Source organism: Ornithodoros turicata, chromosome 8 (genome assembly GCF_037126465.1).
Source record: "Ornithodoros turicata isolate Travis chromosome 8, ASM3712646v1, whole genome shotgun sequence".
Lineage (NCBI taxonomy): Eukaryota > Metazoa > Arthropoda > Arachnida > Ixodida > Argasidae > Ornithodoros > Ornithodoros turicata.
Window position 1 is genome coordinate 37,396,242 of NC_088208.1, and position 19,104 is coordinate 37,415,345.

At 47.2% G+C, this 19,104-nt stretch overlaps 2 protein-coding genes across 2 annotated transcripts in view; both read left to right on the top strand.

The window, feature by feature from the left end:
* Positions 1-97: 97 nt before the first annotated feature.
* On the top strand, positions 98-3,031 carry LOC135366233 (neprilysin-2-like). The gene is made up of 2 exons (XM_064598902.1): positions 98-2,172; positions 2,248-3,031. The coding sequence occupies exons 1-2, from the start codon at positions 327-329 to the stop codon at positions 2,826-2,828; spliced, it is 2,427 nt and encodes an 808-aa protein (XP_064454972.1). The 5' UTR covers positions 98-326; the 3' UTR covers positions 2,829-3,031.
* Positions 3,032-7,704: 4,673 nt separating this feature from the next.
* The window catches only part of LOC135367213 (dual oxidase-like), a 106,244-nt gene continuing 94,844 nt past the window's right edge, over positions 7,705-19,104 (top strand). Inside the window, exon 1 of the mRNA XM_064600372.1 lies at positions 7,705-7,991. Within this exon, the coding sequence (XP_064456442.1) occupies positions 7,910-7,991 (82 nt within the window). The 5' untranslated portion in view covers positions 7,705-7,909. The remainder of the gene's footprint in view (positions 7,992-19,104) is intronic.

Sequence of the window (19,104 nt, forward strand, 5' to 3'; positions counted from 1 at the left end):
TAGTGCTGCAGGGCGCTGCTGCACTGACGTAATGCGCCCGGATGGATGGATGGATAGTGGTGCCCCCTGGCCGGCCTCTTTGTAACGAGGGTTCAGCTAGGGTAACAGCGCTGCTGATATCGGTGGTGGTGGTGATGGCCGGAACCGATAGGTTTGGCCCACCACAACAGTGAATTACCAACATTGTGCCGCACGTAGGCCCGCGCATGCACCGGGCCGTCACCGTTCTGTCACGTGAACCACGTTCTTAATTCATAATTTGCCTTCGTACCGGGAAGACTGCACGCTACCTCAAGCTTCTTCCGTCCATCGGCCCCTTGACTAAGATGCGACTAGTCCACCAAAACGACGAAATCGTCAATCGCCTCGTCGACCGCCGACCTGCTTGCGCCTCAAGGAACATATACCGGTCCGGCGATTACGATATCTTCATTCTCCTGGGTTTCCTCGCCACGCTTGGCGTTGTGCTTATCCTCTTTCTTCAGTACGACTTCACAGAAAGCCAGATGGGCAAGAAAACCACTTCAGCTTCTTCCACTGCTAACGGCTCTTCCACAGATCACTCCACGGACCACGCATCCGTCACGACAACCGCAGGTACACAGCGAATGGTAAAGCGTCTTGAACGTCGCCTCGCACCCGATGCAACTGGAAACGTGAGGATAGGTACCTCAAGAAGCACCAGAAGGAGCATCCGGAGGGGTACGGGGAAACGTGCCAGCAGTAGTACCAAACGCGCCACGCCGCGTCAACGTACGGCTCACTCAGTTAAGTATTGCGAAGGTGCAGGGTGTCTCAAGATTTCGCAAACCATTACGGATTCTGTGGACCCAAAGTTAAATCCTTGCAGCGACTTCTACCATTTCGTTTGTAAGACGTGGTTAAACCACACGAAACTTACCTTGGGCGAAGCAAAGTTATCAGAAGATGACATCAAGAAGAGAGAGATCGAGAAGGTCCTGGTAGCCGAGCTGAAGGCCGGTACAGACGACGCTTCCCTGAAGTGGCCTTACCGTCTATGGGAAGCGTGCAGAGCAGGGAAGGGCGAACCTGGAGCCGATCATATGTTCGTGAATATCCTCAAGGCCCACGGCATAAAAGACTTCCCTTATCGGAAAGACAGCGGGCTGAATATTTCGCGGACTGCAGCGAAACTGCTGAAGCTGTCGGACATCGCAGCCATCGTCGGCGTATCCGTCCAGAAGGCACCTGAGGGCTTCAAGGAAAAATTTGTCATTAGGATCGACCCACCACGAACCATATTTCGGGGGTTCGTGAAGATGCGCGACATACACGACGAATGGTACCTCGCTGCTGTGGAGCGCATTTCTGACACCAGATATCTTCCCAAATTGCTCAAACTAGAACAAGCTCTTGTAGACCTCGCAGGAGAGAGACGAGAGGCGAAGAATTACATCAAATCCAAAGTGAACCTTCTGCTCAAGAGCAAGCACTGGGACTGGACGGTCTTTCTGGGCACATTGTTCAAAGGTGTCACTAAGATATACTACGACACCGAAGTACTCATCAAGGGTGGCTCTTTCCAGAAAAGGCTGATTACCATAATCAACTCCTTCGGTGCCGCCACAATTCTGAACTACCTCACTTTCCGTATGCACATACAATATGCGCTGTTTCTCAACTTTGACGACTATTTGGAGATTGCGACCATAGCGGGAGCTTCAGTTCCAGGCTGGGAGGACGGTGACCAAGTGAGGGACGCGGCTGACTTCCGATGTGTTCGCATACTTTCCAGGGTGATGCCTGAACTCTACGCTTATATCTACTGGAAAGCTCGCCTAAGGAACAGGCACCAACTGTCGACGGCAGTGGAAGCCCTAACAGAGCACAGCCTCAACGAAGTCATTAGCGTGGCTGAACAGTTGAACGTGGCTTCGAAGATGGTGAAGCGCTTCCGGGATGACCTGTTTGGCTTGCAGAAGCAGCTGTTCGTTCCGGACTGGGTGCAGCGTCAAAGGTCTCGAATGCAGTTCGCCAAGATGCTTTTTGTAGACACGGAAGATTCCCTGTTGATGTCCTGGAACGGGATTCTGACAGCTCGTCAGCGGAACATGCAGAAGAAGCTGACTGACGCTGGTTTCGAGACCTTCTGGCATGGAGACTTTCTGAGTCCAGAACCGTGGATAGATTTCGACGAAAAGGTCTTGCATGGCAAGTAACAAATGTTGATTGTACACTTGGACTTGGTAACTAGCGGTAAATGTCGCGCATTATTATTCGTTTCAGTACCAGCACCAGCAGTGCAGTCCAACTTCACCGCAGATGCCTTCATGGTACATCACGTCCCCCGCCTGGGATTGAATATCGCCAGAACAGTCATGCGCCACCTTGTGGACCGCACATTTCAACAGAGGGCCCAAGTGCCTTCCACGCACCTCAAGGTGGAGTTCCTCAAAGACTGTCTACGGAAGCAGTACTACCACGACCGACCTTCCAATGACATGGCCAGTCATGGAGACCTCCTGGACTTGCTCACCCTTCCAGCGGCGCTCAGGGTGTTTCAGAAGCATGCCACTCGCGGCAGTCCCATCTTCAAGCTGAGGAGCGTGCCCCAGTATGCGGGAGACCAACTGTTCTTCATCGAGTTCGCTTTGGGTCGGTGCGAGAAGTACGACGATTCGTACTTTCACCAAAGGTTGCATCACGGGTTCTCGTCGCCTGCTGCATTCAGGGTAAACGGGCCGCTGAAGAATATGCCCGAGTTCGCCAAAGCCTTCCGCTGTCCCCCCGACTCCGATATGGTTGCCAAACACCGCTGCGGATTTTTATCCACTACGGCGAAGAGTAAAGACGGAAGGAAGGCGTGATTTTTTGTGCTGATTAATTTATTGGTGGTTATGAATGAGATTTTCCTGTGGTTCACTGTGTAAGTCTCGCGTAGTTACTGTAGGCTCTGTAACGGAAATGCCTTCCGTGATCACACATGCTCATGAATCTAGACGATTTTGGTCTTAGGAGCACTTCGTGACCCCCTCACGACAGCAATACGATAAAATTTGTTAACTACAGATTCGTTCGTATCATTACTGGAACTAAGTTGGTAAGCTAAGCTGTTCTAGCTGTGTATCTGAATCTCTGTCTGAGAAATTACAGGCCTCTGGGATTATTCTTGATGAGTCCTGCCCGGGCTCCACTCATCACTTCTCCTGGTGTTCGCAACCGTCGGGCCTTCGGTCGTGCGGGCCCCTGAAGAGTCCGTGGCTCCATCCCCGGCTGTCTCCCTCTCACCGGCCCTGCGTAAAATAAGAACCATAAATGCACAGTGGGACATACAACAGAACGCCACGTGTAGCGTGCGCATAGCCATTCTTTCAAAGGACGGTCACTTCTGTTACGAGGTCATGGTGGTTTACACCAACAGACTAAATTGAAACGTCTCGAACGACAAACGGTCCTGCAGACGCCAACCAGGCGACGACCTCTCCAGTCAAATCAATTTTGCGTTCCCGTGTAAAAGGACCGGACCCCTGGAATCAAGATTAAGCTCGGCACCTCGAAATGCAAAACTCCGTGAACAATTTATCATAGCGAGCGAACTTTAGAATGGTATATACGTGCGCTGCCGGCCGCGGGTAAGTAATGGAGTAGTTGTTGGACAGTGAAGAGCACTATATCATTTTCAAGCTACGCGGCCTGGAATCAGGTTTTTCTCTGACTTGTGTTTCAACTGACACAAGCGGACGGCGAGCCTTAAATTATTTCGAGTATGACAACCCGTGATTATGGCTGTGTGGCTTTGGAGCCGTCTGTTTGTGCAAGTCTTGGCAGAAAAAAGGTGGAACAGACAGAGGAGAGAAGGTAAGAGGTAAACGAGAAAGATAAGTAGCAGAAAAGGGGGCTGGGAGGGTTAAGAGAGAGAGAGACTGATGGGAAGAGATTTTCTTGCGTGAGGATGAATGCAATATACTCGAAATGCATCCGTCGAAGATGTGGTGAAGATAAAGTTTGTTCCCGTACAGGGCAGTACAATGTCCACAAGCTTGATCTTAGTCATCGACGGGTCAACCACGCGGTTCTGTGACCACCCATGGGTGAAATAAAACAAACCAACCTTTATCAACCAAATGTTGACTTCCCGAATGGAGACCACCGTTTTACGTTACTCTGTGGGCACTGGAAGTTCCTCCCTTTGCGTTTACTTTCCCTCGTGATGTCCAATATTATCCCGCGTGTCTCCCGACGTGTCCTGCGCTTATAGTGACTCTAGCAAGAGTGCTGGGTGTCCTTCATTCCACGAGGCGTCTCCCCCAATGTTTTTATTTTCTGCAATGAATGCATTTGTAGTTGTGCAATTTTCTGCTTTGCGTGCTATCGGGTAAAAAGAAGCTTTTCATCAACTAAAGCGCACCTGCAAGTTCAGTTTTGCAAGCTGTATAGGTCACATGGCAATAGTACCTATATCATTTGTTTCGAACATGCCAGGTTCACGTATGTTGCTTGCAGAAGGTTTTGCTCGGCTTTTGTGCTCTTTTTATTTTGTTTTGTCTGTCTGTGCTAGAGATGTACCGTGAATAACTATGTACCTCCGGGAAAAATCGGGTTTATAACCTCATTTCGGTAGAATTCGATTCAATAGATTCTGTTCTACATACTCAAGTGATCCGCCAATCACCATATATAGAGCAAGAACGCGTCCAGGCTCTTAACTTTGTATCTACATGTGTGACGTTTATTGCAGTATTCATTTTTGTCACCCATTCTCATGGTTCGGTATAGCATAACTAGCATATTAATAGCTAAACATTTTTTGTTTGCGATCACGTGTTACACGTCCCTTTTATGTAATACGTGCGCGTACATGACGCGACCGCCATGAATGTTCGCCACTATTCCTTACTGCGTCTTTTCTCATGTTTTGTCGTTATAACGAACCCTTTAGTTAACGTAGTTCGATTTATCGTCTTGTTATGAGAAACCCTGGCTTCAGCGCAGCACGAGGCATTTGAGACGTAACGTGCTGTATAAGTGGTTAAATTCGCGGGCTCAATAATTCGGGAATTTGTGAGGAGCCAGGATCAGGTAATTATTCGCGGTATACCGCGGTGCGTCGACCCTGCGCCAGGGGCTCCATGCTCAATGTTTCGTTATTCCGTACTATGGCGGGCTAGTTTACCATTCTAGTTCACCATATCCGTACCGCGCGATAAGTCCATGGCTTTGCTGTGATTCGTCACGAGCTTTCGCGCGATGACCATTCGTGACGTGACGACGGTGACGTTTGGAGCGCGCCAACTTGAAATAATAGTAATAAATAAATATATAAATATAAATGATAATATACATGAATGATAAAATACATAAATAAATGTAAATGTATAAATAAATAAAATAATAGTAAATAAAGCTTTAGTGCATCGCTACGCTATCGCCTTTGAGTACGCAAGGGATAGCGTAGTGTTTCTGCGCAGTGCGCGAAGCTCTCTTAATGTTTTACGCATGCGCAGAACCGCTAACGCTGATCAGCACATCGAGTTTGGCCTGCTGGCAAGCATTCATCTTGGCAAGGAACTTGGTCAGATCTGTAAACGTTTGTTGGTAGTGGAGCATCGTGTTTGTTCTTTCTCCCTTTATCCTCTAATAGTGAGTTTTAGTATATCAATAAGCCCTCCGTTAATCCCTCCGTCGTCACGTCTTCAGTTTTAGTATGTAGTACGCAAAAGCGACAGCGTACGATACAGTGAACCCTCGTTAATATGACCCCCGATAATCTGACATACGCGCTTTACGACCATACTCCTGGCGAACAATGCAGTGAAACTTCTGCAAATCCCCCCTCCCCGTTAATATGACAATTCCGCATTATGACCAAAATTTTCGGGAACGACCATGGTCATAATAACGAGGGTTCACTGTATACTAAAACTCACTATTATTACAGTTACGTCAAACAGCTCAACGTATCGTTACCTGCATATGTCACTATACTGCTGTAATAGCAGTGCCCCGCCTGTGGCTGTGGGGCAATGGCGTAGCCACGGGGGGGCTAGGGGGGGCTCGAGCCCCCCCTACCTTCCACGGACCGACCCACACAAATCGTGCAAATCCGAGAACATAATATATGTGGCGATGGGGGGGGGGGGGGGGGGGAGAGAAGTGACGATCGCGAAAGTTCTTGCAGTTCATGGCGTCTATCTAAGAAGCACTCTTGAATGGTTTTCAAAGTATGAGCTTTTCAAAATACTTACAATCTCGTGACACCACCTCATTGGTCATGACAGCCTATATATGTAATCGTACAGTGAACGTCTAAAACAACTATTTTCGTTCCTTTTTTTAATCCTCAGTTTGCAGTGTGCACAAGTATGTGTGTGTTGTCGACACAGGATCAGCGGGGGGGGGGGGGCGAGTTTTCGTATCGAGCCCCCCCTACCTTAGAGGTCTGGCTACGCCACTGCTGTGGGGATGCGGAGGTAAAAAACAGATAAAGGGGTGTAGAGAGTGGGGAGGTCTGGAGACATCACTGACCGCATGTTCCGGGTTTTGCTTAAGGCGCATATACCGGGTATAACGATATGTTTCTGACGGAAAAAGCACAACGTTTTCCGCGCGATTCTTATTGAGAAAGACGCAGGATTTCCTCGGCGTCTCCCGCAAAATTCCCTCTTCCTTTCCGCGTAAGACCAAAATAACGTTGTATTTCCTTCGCTGCACATTAGCGAGAAATATCTCTTGTCCGGTTTCTCACGCGTTTCTGCGGTATAAGGAATGATAACATCACGAAAGTCTACGCTGCATGCGTTCAATATACGGCAAGAGTGGGGAATATGTAAGACCCTTTTCTTTTCGCGGTCTCAGTGTTTTTTGCGAGTCAGGCACAGGAAACATATTCGCGGCCCAGTTTGAGATGCTAAAATTTGTGCTAAGCTAATTCGTGGCCTCACGGTTCCGCTTCGTGATGAGCCCAAGATTATGAACATGATAAGCCCAAACGTGATAAGCCCAAGATTATGAACATCCCTGTGCTGCACAGCAGTTCAAATATTTACAGTGGCGTGCGCATCCGACTGTGAAACTAAAGTCTGTGATTACAGCGTTTTTCTATAGGTGCTCTCAATTGTTGCTGAAAATTTTCGCGTGGCTGGGAGTTCGAGGACTTTCGCAATTCGTGAAGTTCGCGAACGTTAGGGGTTTTTCAGCACACCATAGGCTGATTGCCATTTGTTTGAGCTCCAGACGAAGGAAAGCGGAAACAAGCACTAAAAAAAAAAAAAAAGAAAAGAAAATCTCGAGGGAAAAAAAAGACGAATATCCGTCAGCATACAGGTCCTCAGGTCGCATGTTGTCCACCGTCACCCTCAAAAGGCGAACTCCTGCTCGCTGTTAGGATCTCTTTCATGAGCACGCTGCTCCAGATGCACACGCAAGGAGTTCCAAAGCGATCATACCGAAGATCGTAACCTCGCAAACCTTACATTACCGTCTACGGAGACCGTGAAGAATACCACACCTCCCGTCGTCCTCCGTTTGTCCTTACTTGACCATTCCATCACCCAATGCCCCATCCCCCTATCAAAAACCATCGCCCTCGCCTTGGTCAACTGCCTTGGCCATACCGCCGTGCCCACTACCGCTTTCTCCCCCTACCGTCTTTACCGGAAGCCGTTCTGTTCCGCTCCGTGTTTTCCCCACAGCTTCCGCCACGTGATCGTGTACATCGCGAGCGTACGTCAAAGTGGCCTCCACTGCGCCTGCGCCGCCGTCTTACCTGACCGACTCACCTGTTACCAACAGGCAGAGCGAACGAGCAGGTCGCCGCGTGTGGACCGCCTGGCACTGTGGATTTGACCCGACTTGATGGGCCACGGTGGAACGCATGGATCTGTTGTGATTATCTGCTGATTCTATGTGATTGAGCGGTGATTCTGACTGTGTGATTGTGGAAATCGTGATGCTCGCTTCTTGGATTATGCGCTGTGCCTTGTGGATATATTTCAGTGTTCTGCTACAACATGCTGTCATTTGTGACGAAGGTAAGAACCTGGTGGTTCCCTGTCCGATCTTGTCGCTCAGTGCAGTATTGTCAGTGTTTGTGAAAAAAAGTGTGTGTTGTCATTATGCAGTCCCGAACGAGACACTCGCCAGAATTTTCACACCTGTTTTATATCCTTATCGGCATCGACAGACGTCAACTTCTGCAAATTGCCCATGTCTGAGGTCGCGGAACGGCATGAATTCTGGAATGAATTCGCGGTACAATGCTCCTTTAAAATACTTGCAGTGGGACGTTCCATGCATTTCTTACGGCGTCTTTAGCGCCGTTATCTTGATCAGCCGGGTGAGGTGAGGTCGCGAGCCAGGTGATAACCATTCTGTCATTCAGACGTACACGGAAATAAAGTACACACATACCACGCGTTCGCTCACAGCGGCGTAGCCAGCAGTATTTCGGTTTTGTACGATGACATTACATGAGGGCAGAAGTTGATATCGCTTTTCAAAGTGCACTAAATATGTACACCAAATACAACAAAATGTAAGAATTCGACCGGAGAGGGGGGGTTTACGCGCACTCTTTTCCCCTGCGTGCGACACCCATAGTCCTTTCTGCAGCACTTTTGTTTTGATCAGTTCTTTAAAGAAAGTACTTCCCCCCACACTCATTTTTTTTATGCCTGATAACACGTCTTTTTTGTAGCATTTTAATCAGATGTCCCTAGCAATGCCACAATGTTCATTGTCATCTGTCGAGTTTCTTGGCGTTCTTAAAGGCTCTCTCGTCTCACATTGAACACATTTAGAGGTTCTTCAGCTTTTTATACATTGTGCACTCGGTCATTTTAAGGCCTATCAAACCGTAGATCTTACGCACAGCAGATCGGCCGATCTTGCACAGTCGATATTCGACTAGTGTTACCTTGCGAGATGAACTGTCCACTAATGGATCCGGCACCAAGAAATCGCGATAAGATTTGCTGGTGTCAAATAAATGAATGTTCCGTTAATATTTGCATCTGCACTTATCTGAGTCTGAAGGGGTAAGAGACAAGGACGTTTCCTTCGGCCGGACGTGGTATCTTTTCTGCAGATCACTGTATACGTAGATTACGTCCCCTGGATACATGCTTCGGGTGTTTTTCTTTTTTTTTTCTCTCTCTCTCTCTCTTCTGGATGATTATGAAGTTCTTCGATACACTACAGTGGAGAAAAATCGCTGTTAGCGTTCAAATCTTCGGCGGCGACCGGCGGGTAGGACATTAGACTATAGGTAATTTTACGGTATTCTGTATCACTGGGGTGAAACACCCCGTCTCATCGTCAGCATGTATTGTTGTTGTTGGAGGACTTGTGGAAGGGGTCTAATGTTTTTCGGATCAACTGACGCGGCACAATGTTTTTTTTGCGGGGGGGGGGGGGCAACAATCAGGTGCTATTTGGTGACCGTTTTGTAAGTCAGGTTTTCACCTTACGGAACGGGTTCGGCCTTCGAAAGCGTCCCACTTGCTACTGTTGTGTACATTCGTCTAAAATATATTCATATCAGAAAAAAATATTCAAGTCATTTACATCAGGGGGTGCTAGGAGAAATGCTGCTATTTCGTAGTCCATAATTCAGAGCAAAATCTGGCGCCGTTTGTGCATGCGCGTGTTACCGGGTCACAGAAAAATGGAGCTGTATACTCAAAAAGGTGTTTTTTTTTCCTAGACCTCAACCGCGCGTGCGTGTCTTGTTACCTAACATCACTAGTGCAACCTACAGTGCTCTGTAGTGAGAGTAGGTTATATTGCGAACCATTAAAGTGGAATTAAAGTGTTTTTGGATATGTTTTTTTTTTCTCTCTTTTGTGCTGGAATTGCAAAGTCACAAGTCCATTCGAGGGAAAATATCTGGTCTTGGCATCACGCTTGAGTGCTCTCTCTTTTCTTTTTGTTTCTCCAAATTCCTAGAACTCCTTCGTCTTGTTCTGTCTGTTCAAGAACTTCCCTTGTTTTTTGTATATTTATTCTGTGCAAATATAATTTTCAGAGTTATTCACGGTTCCGTAATACGCAAACACAGCTTACAAATTGCCTCGTAACTTTTTCTTTCGTCGTTTATATTGTACGCGTGAGAACTGCGGAGGATTGTAATGCATGCATGCATGCACCAGCCGCTCCCCGCGTACGGCTCATAGAAGAGTTTTCCCAACGCAGAGCGGTGCTCCTGCGGTCGCGGTTCGCAGCGCCGATACAGCAAGAACCAAGACTTCAAAAACAAATAAAATAAAAATAAATAAGTACAACAAAACGGAACATATTGCGTCGTTAGTAGTAAAAATAACTGGTACCGTAAGACACAACTTTTTGTTTTCTCGATGGTTTCGACCGTTTGCAGACGACACCGCTCACGCAGATTCCCGTCGTCCGCGAGAGCAATGCAGGCCAGCTTTGAAGCCCCACTTTACTTTCGGAAAACAGTATACGCACACGGGACGCAAAATCGCATCTTGGGTTCTGGACATGCGCAGTCGCGCTTACTCTATTTCTTTGGAGCCCAAAAGTTTTAGAACTCTCTATAATGCCGATATGTGCTGGCGGTTACGAAATTACGGCGTGCGTCTTGCGCTCACGTCGTGTGTAGCGAGCGTCAACCGTTTGCACCGCCAAGCGCGACAAGCATTCAGGCTACTGCATTCATTTCTGAAAGAAGCGTCCCACCTTCATTTCCATATCTATGTATGTCTCCTTCAACCTGTACGCAGGCCAAGAATGAGATGCTCTTCTGACGTGGTTATTATATAAGAGTGCAGCGAGAGGTCGTCATGAAGAGAGGGCGACCTCTTGGGGCCCCTCATTCATGCCGTCGCCTGACAAGTTTGAGGTCACAGCCGGCTCTGTTTCTTCCAAGGCTTGTGTCTGCACGCGCGACACAGACCTTGCCAGACGTCGTCGGTGTGTCTCATAATATCTCTTTTGTTCTCAGCGTGACAGGCAAGAGGAGGTCTTGTCATTTGGTCTGCGTGGCGTCTAGTGTGTTGCGTGCTGTTAAAGAACTTCAGGAGCTTACGAAAAATTCGTGGCAGACTCTCGCTTTATTTGGTCATCTTTTTTTGTGAATGACCATGAGAAGGCATTCCAAGGATCAGAGGTTCGACGGCGCTACAGAGCGTCCTGGAACAGCTGGTCGCACTGGTGCGTTTCCATTTTTTTTCTTTCTATTTCTATTCTATTCTACGCCGCTACAGAGGAACCTTAAGAGGGCGGCAAGTGTACCAACGATGTACCAGGTCAAGTATGCGCCAAGACTAGCTCCTGGTTAGCTAAAAATGGCATCGTAGGCTCTTCGCAACGAAAGGACGTGAGAAGAGTATGCTTAATATGTAACTATCAGGAGGGGACCGCAGTGTCCACAACGGCTCTACGTGTCGTATTGCTGCCAAGCATGGTATCAGCCTATCGTATGAAAACTCCCAAGTTCTCGTACTTGTTCTCCACAGGTCTTTGGATAAGCTTCCACACAAATATTGAAAATAAGATGCGTGTACTTACGTTCGTGGTGGAGGTGATGGTACTGCTTGCCGAAGCGTCTGATGGCCCGCCCCACGAACCACAAGGTTCTACCAACGTATCTTCGCACATGCGAGGCCTTTTAACGACACTCCTCCCTTTACGTGATAATGTTCCGCGTCACATTATAGTACAATGTTTCACCGCTCGCCGATACACTTCTTTCTCACGCTAGGTTAAAAAATTACGGGTCATACTTCCTTCAAAAATGTATCGCTGACAATTTAATGACAAGCAGCCATCCCTGCCCTTCGTTCACAGCAGTGTGTTGTACGTGCTATGTAATCTAGCTCGAAAAAAGAGGTAATTAATTTGAAGTTTCCTCTCCTATCCATTATGCTGTCATGTCCTCGGAGCCAAATTGGGTGCGGTCATCGGCCGTCTACCCTCGGTGTCCCATCAGACCACGTGCTGGTGTGAAAGATGGCTTCTGTGATGCCGTCGATCTTCTGTATCTCGTCTGATGTCGGCTGAGACGCTTATGTTATGTGTGGTCCACAGCACGACACGGCTTGCACTCTGTCTCTGAGGAGGGCACGCCGTGCCGTGATTGACCTGTAGGCATTGAGCTGGTCTGTCATGTGAAGGGTGTTGTGTGTTTCTTATTCTTCAAGCGTCCGCGTTGTAAGTCATGTCATTGTTGCTTTGCCTCGCGGTTAATTCCGACCACCACTGGCTGTGGTTTGTCGTGGGATTTATGGTAGACTTCCCAGACCGATGTCTGCGCAGTCCTCCCCATGGCCCAGGACTGCTGTCCTTTCGCCTCTTGTCCAGCCATAACTGCTTCGTAGTGCACACACGTAATAAAAGAATTACCAAAGGAAAAATACGTCCTTCAGAAGGCCTTCATAACCACTTGGCCTTTAAGAAACAAGACTTACCGAATGAGAATTCTTCAAATGGGCAATGGCTTACCTCCCTATCTACAACTTGTACTTTCTGCTGTGTTCGATGTTGTATGCCTTAGCGCTCCACATGCGACGATAAAGACCGGTCATTTCGTTTTACCGAGTTAATGCACTCCTTCGAGGCCTTAGTAGTACGCTGTGGAACCACGTGACCTTAAGGAAGCTGCCCCCGTCCTCAGGACGTGATGCAACGATGATGTCCCTCTTTTCCATTGCAAACGATGTTGATCAGGCCGACGATCCTCCGCCGTCATTATCTTGTGCGAGGCTCCGTTCCAGATGACAGCCCAACTTAAACAGCGCGCTTCAGATTTCATGCAACATTTTGTGAGGCACAGTATGATATGCGACAAATTGCTCCACAGGATAGATTGGACTAATGGTTTGGTGCGCACGGGTGCGTTCGTTTATGATCGGGAGGAAGTTCAAGTTTGACGCAGGTCGATTCAATTAGGAGGGAACTGAGCTGTTTTTCGCAGGAGTTTACAGACAGACGTCGGTATACAGCTATCTGTAAAGACTGCCATTGTGCACGTGGTGCCGAGGGCGACAGGGAAAACGGTGCCTGGAGTTCAGCAGACAGACTCGAAGCGTTTGAGCACTCAGAAATGGAACTGCGTGTATTTTTTTGTGTATAAATCAAAGAGACCGCGTGAAAGACACTTCTTCAAACACTTCTTACGCGTATATCTGCTCCCAATTATTATTACCCTTTTTCAAACTCAAGCTCAACTTCATCAGCTCATGCTCTTCTTCATTTTCTTTCTTTCTCCTGTTGTCTCCCTCATCGTTTCCGACAAGCTGGATGACTTTTTGGCAGAATGCCCTCGCTTCGGCTAAAGCTCATATATTTTTTTTTTCACCCACAAACGCGTTTTGGAGTAGCCAGTTCTGACTGGGTCGGGACTAACCTCTCCATATTTTTATTTCCTTTTCCAATCCAATTCAATCCAATGACTATAGTTTTGGCCCTCAAACAACTTCCTCTGCCGCTCCGACGACATGCAGCTACATCTGCAGGTTACAAAACAGGCCGCGCTGAAGACCGGCAGATGGTGGGTTCAAATCCTACCAGCGGCTGTGCCGTCTGAGGTTTTCCCTGGCGGTAAACTTTGCAGACGAATGTCGGCACAGTTCCCCTTGAAGTCGACCCAGGACGCATACTATAACCCCCCTGTCTCCCACTCTTACCTGCTGCCCTCTCTCCATCTGTCCACGTCTGTACGCTGCTAATAGCCACAGTTGTTTCGCGGCGCTAGCACAGAATATGAAAAATAAAATAAAAATAAATGCACCGCCATCTGCAGTGACACGCGGACTCTCCGGGTTCCTACTGGGGGAGCACAGCGACTTCTGATGTAGACACCATTGTGTAGAGTCGGTTGTTACCGCGACTTCCGGCGACAAGTTCGCTTTTTCTTCCCCGTGTGTGTGTCATTGTATGCGATATACAGAGCGTGAGGGATGTATGCATAAGTACTTAAACTGGTGTCTTTGTCCGTTGTCGTTGATTGCAGAAAGCGGAGCTAGTCACGTACGTGTGGCTTCGCTTGGCTTCGCTTGGCTACACGGGTATATTGCTCGAAAACGACGCTTGTGATGATCGTGGTCATTAGGAATGACGCTGCTGAATGACATTGTACGAGCCGGCAGAATTTTAATTCGTTAGTCATTCGCGAACGCAGGGTGTCGAACCCGCGACCTTGGAAGTGTTAGGAAATGCGAGCAAGAATAGGAATCTCGAGAGCGGGAGCTGTGGACTAACAGGAAAATATGCGGAAGCAAAGGAGTGGAACACAAAGTTGTAGTGATTTTTATAAAGATTTTTTAAAGATATTTTTTGGAAAGATAAAAATTTATTTACGAAGAAAACTTACACACAGATTTATTTACGTACACCAGAAGGCTCCTGGGGGAAGGATATCCAGATATCCAAGCCTCGTTAATTAGGATTCCCATTAATATAGCCCAGACTGAATGACACAATGATTCGCAATGCCCAGAAACGACGTATTGAGAAAAAAAAAAAAACGGGAGAAAAATTCTCGGCCGAACATCACGTGCGACCTGCGCGCCACCATCTCCAATGACCTCGCTTGCGACTCGAACGACTTCATATGATAACGACCCGTTAGAGAAAAGCGATTACGTAACGTCAGCTTGGCCTAAGTAGCTCATCACCTGCAAAGAAAAGAGTACATGTGAAGGCATTGCTTGTTTCTAACACATGTAAACTCAGAGCTTGTGGACACTATATTTTTTTTTTCAGTCACATTCACTAGGAAGGAAAGCTTCGTCAAGGCCGGGGTATGAAAGGCGTCAATTTTTAATGAATTCCTTGGCGCGGCGAAATCCCAAGCTACTGGCGAAGCGTCATTGGCGAAGGCCAATGTGAGCGTCTTAATTCGATTTGAAGGACCTCAGACTGTTGCTCCCCTCATTGAGGAGTTTAGCAATAGTTTGTCGCAATTTATCTTGCTAAGCGCGCGGGAATGTTATGTGGTGTGCTGGTTGTGGAGATGGAAGTTCGGTTGGAACGCGTCTTCGTGTGCTTGGGATGTTTACTTGTTCACGTTGTACCGCGCACCTTTGCAGCACTTCTTTATATGCGTAGTGCTATAGGTTACATTAGATTAGAAAGATAAATAATGTGTGGTGAAGACTGGTTACTCCGATACGAGTAGTCTTGGATGAAATTCGCACAAAAGATAATAAAACCTGAGCGAGAAACCTTGCAGAGTCCCAGACTGACAAAACGGGAATAAAGGGTACATAAATGGGGAGGTTAAGATCCCCTTCCCCCCAAAAGTGGAAAATGCGGTACAAAGAACACACAAACTGTGAGCCGAGAAATCTGACGACATAGTCTAAGCAATGAAAGCGTTTAGGTGATGCACCAACAAGTGCACCAACAAGTAATTCACACACACACACAAAAAAAGCAATGAGTGCCAGCGCCAGAGGATGAACCACCTGGACCGTCCTCATTACCGGTCAGGGATACTACCTTTGCACCACATTGGCATGGCCTTCTTGTGGACTGGGAAAGCACAAGTAATCGGGACGGACAGGTCATTCACTCCTTTCCACTCACTCATACATGTTTTTTAATACTCACTCACATATATATATATATATATATATTTTAATTGACATTGCGGCATGGTAGTCTCTACTAGCACCATGTTACTGACCCCAGCCCCACATGTTACTCTTGTTTGCTGGTCTTGAAATAAATTGAAATTTCAATGCATACACGTGGCAGGCGGCTGATGATAAAAGATAAGCAAACGAGCCGAGGCGAGCTCCACCTAGGGACAAACACAACACACAGAGCCTCCAAGTGACTAAGGCACAAAGTCAGCCAGTAGTAATTCACGAAAAAAATAAAAATAAAAATCAATGAGTGATAACCCCTGGCGCTGGCACTGACTGGTTTTTTGGTGAATTACTTGCTAGCTTCGTCCCTTAGGCACTTGAAGGCTCTATGTGTTGTGTTTGCCACTAGATGGAGATAGCTTCGGCTCGTTTGCCTATCCGTTAACGTAATGCGTGGTGCTGGCAAACCCAGGATTCCGGTACTTTCATTATTTTCGAAAGTATAATGTCTAATACAGGCTAGCTTTAGCTATCCGGCACGAAATTTGGCAACACCGCTCTTAACCATTACACCCTGCCGACTCAATCGCCGCTGGCCAGACATTTCAACATTGTCTTCACATAAAGAAGAAATGCAATTATGTACTCGACTATATCATTGCGCATATCTCGTTGAACAAAGCTTGCTAGACAAAATATGTGACCATGACAATGCGCCAAACAGTCTCGAACCATCCATGCCTTGAAGCCATACAACTGGCTTGCGTCTCTCAAGCAGGGCGTGGTAGGAAGCTACGTGTTGCTGAAAAAGGAAATATTCGGCGTGAAGCACGCTTAGGTGTAAGATTGCCAACTGTTACAAGGATGAGGGATACGAGATTACAAAATCACGTGGGATAAGTTGTAATCTGAAGTGCGGGATGATGGATGGTGCGGACACGCAGTCTGTCACGCGCGAGGTGACAGATTCTTGGCCGTCCTCACTTGGTAATGAGTTAAGTGGCTTCTACATCGACTTTCTTTTTTGAGCTAAGTTCGTTCATTTATCGAATATGATACGTAGATTTATCATCGCTAATCCCTTCTCGCTATTAGAGACCAAAAGGATGATCAGAAGAACCCGTGGTAGCCGCAGAGCAGCTTGAAGGAATATACCAGTCAAGTTGCGGTGGCTGAAATGTCACGCTTTGACAGCTGTGAGTTTTGGTTGTCTCTGTGGCTGCCATACTGCCGTACCTACGTTGATTAATCGTTGCATAAAAAGTCCGACACGCGCACATATCACTGGGGCAGTGTTGGTGATGAACTTAGTCGCTAATGGTGTGTGACACAACCCACAGTCAACGACGTGACCCAGCACATACAGAAATACCAGAACAAAAAAAGAAAATGAAACGCAGCAGTTCTATTTTATATGATGGATTTATGTTTGTAGATGACTTACGAGTTTATGGGACTCGAGGGATTTATAAATGACCAAGCCTTTTATGTGAATTGCGTGTAGTACGCCTTGTGAAGTGCGTTTTGCGCCCTGCACTGAAGAACTAGTACGTTGTACACACATGCTATGCCTTATGATGTTCCCTGATTTTACGAGCTCTATAGTTTAAGTACGATAGAAAAAGTTGAACAATTCTTGTGCCCGCAAAGCTCTCGAGATTTTTCTTCGTACTCATAATACTTACTAATCTGCATTTTTACGTTATACTGTAATGGGAAGGGAACACAACAGACCAAGAACTATAAGAGCACCCACGAGGTTTTCTTTAATAGAAGATGAACTCAGGGTAATAAAAAGTTACAGTAATTAAAACATTGTAAACAGGAAGGCTATTCTTAAACATTCTATCACCCTATTCTACTTGTGAGTAAAAAAGATGTCGAAAGCTGCTTAATTATCATAAAGTACTCAACAGCATACTACCTACGTATTTCGTAATCATACTCCCAGATAAATAGTAATAACAGCACAGCTAATAAAAGGTACTAAAGTCAAACGCACGGCAGCAGCTCGTGTATTCACGCAGCCATGCACTTGGAGACAGCGTATTGAATGATCAGAGCTGCTTCAAGGTCTCATCACCATGCTTTTCTGGACAGGTTTGCGACTGAAAGAAGTCGGTTTTGTGATTATGCAAATGAATGCTGGGTGTGTCGTCTTTGTCGTCTCGGCTTCTTTCAGAGGTTCTTATGTCCACACTAGTCTTTCTGCGTCGTCTTTTTGTTTCCAGCTTCACACGAGTTCTGCTATTGGGGAAGCCACCTTGCACCATCTAAAGAAGGCGTTCGTCATGGAGTTTAAAAAGTAACGTAGTCATAAGACAGTTGCAGCTGGACATTATAAGCGCATAGCTCGTGTACGAAATGGGCTCTTACGTGACTAGACAGACGTTAAGCTTAGTGGCGTTGCCATCAGCACAGCGTAAACAAAACGCTGTCGCAGCGCGCATTCATACTAGAGCCCTGCGCGGATGAGATTTTTGGTACCCGCATCCGACCCGCATCCGCGCACACGTTATTCGCATCCGCAGCATACACAACAGTTTACATCCGCATCCGATCCGCTGAGCAAAACGCACCATCCGCATCCGATCCGCAAAATCCGCACGTTTCGAAGGACGCGTAAAGACCAACGGAAGCATGTTGGTATAATTTCGGATGCCTCCATCTGTCACGGAAGGACTCACGACGACAAGCAAAGGTAAACTTTTCAGCAAGACTCGACATGGTGAGACTTCTGGAACGCGTGGAACGCTACCTCGTCGGTGCTCGCGTGGTTCGAGACGCCAGAATGCCTCCTCTCCCGTCTTGGTCGTGCATGGTCAAAGGTGAACCCCAGCACGCGCTCGCTGTCGGCGCGCAATACAAATAAATTGCTGATGGAAAAATTAGAGCACTCGGTATATCCGCATCCGATCCGCTGCTTTCGCATCCGACCTCGAACCATCCGCATCCGATCCACACACCGCAGAAAGTGCGAAATTTTCATCCGAATTCGCAAGTATCTTGCGGATGTCCACGGCTTTCCGCTTCCATCCGCGGATGGTGCAGGGTTCTAACTCGTACAACGAAACCTATTTATACGTTACCAATACCAACTGTCTAATAGACAAAGAGGATGAGATGGCAGTACGGGGGCACGTACTCTCTGCGTACTCTTCTGGTGCAATGTCTGTATTCTTATGAGCTGCTGTCCACTCCTGCCTTATAGCCCCATCAGAACAAATAACAACTACGAGTGTCTTTCTGTGCTAGAAGCACATATTATTATTATATATTCAATAATAATAATAATAATAAAAGACAGCAGCACAAATAGGCCTAGTCGTATCGTATTCCGTACCAAAGTCCGCGTCTTGCTGAACCACGCCCCGGCAACAAGCAAAGTGGCAGCCCGGTTTTTGCGATAAATTCTATTTGCTAGATGGATAGCTGCCAGGATACCAGGACGTGCTACGTACACGCACAGAGTCGTGCTTTTCAATCTTTGTTTTGTAATGTGGGAGAGCGACGGGGCGGACGGCGTCCAGCAGGCGTCACTCAAATCGCTGACACCGTAGTTACGCAACGCCCGGAACCGTCATGCTGTCTG

What these genes read in the sequence shown, in the direction of transcription:
- LOC135366233 (XM_064598902.1), top strand. Translation starts at nt 327, where the DNA reads ATGCGACTAGTCCACCAAAACGACGAAATCGTCAATCGCCTCGTCGAC. An exon ending in CGACGAAAAGGTCTTGCATG is followed by an intron (nt 2,173 to 2,247) that starts GCAAGTAACAAA and finishes TATTCGTTTCAG; the next exon opens with TACCAGCACCAGCAGTGCAG.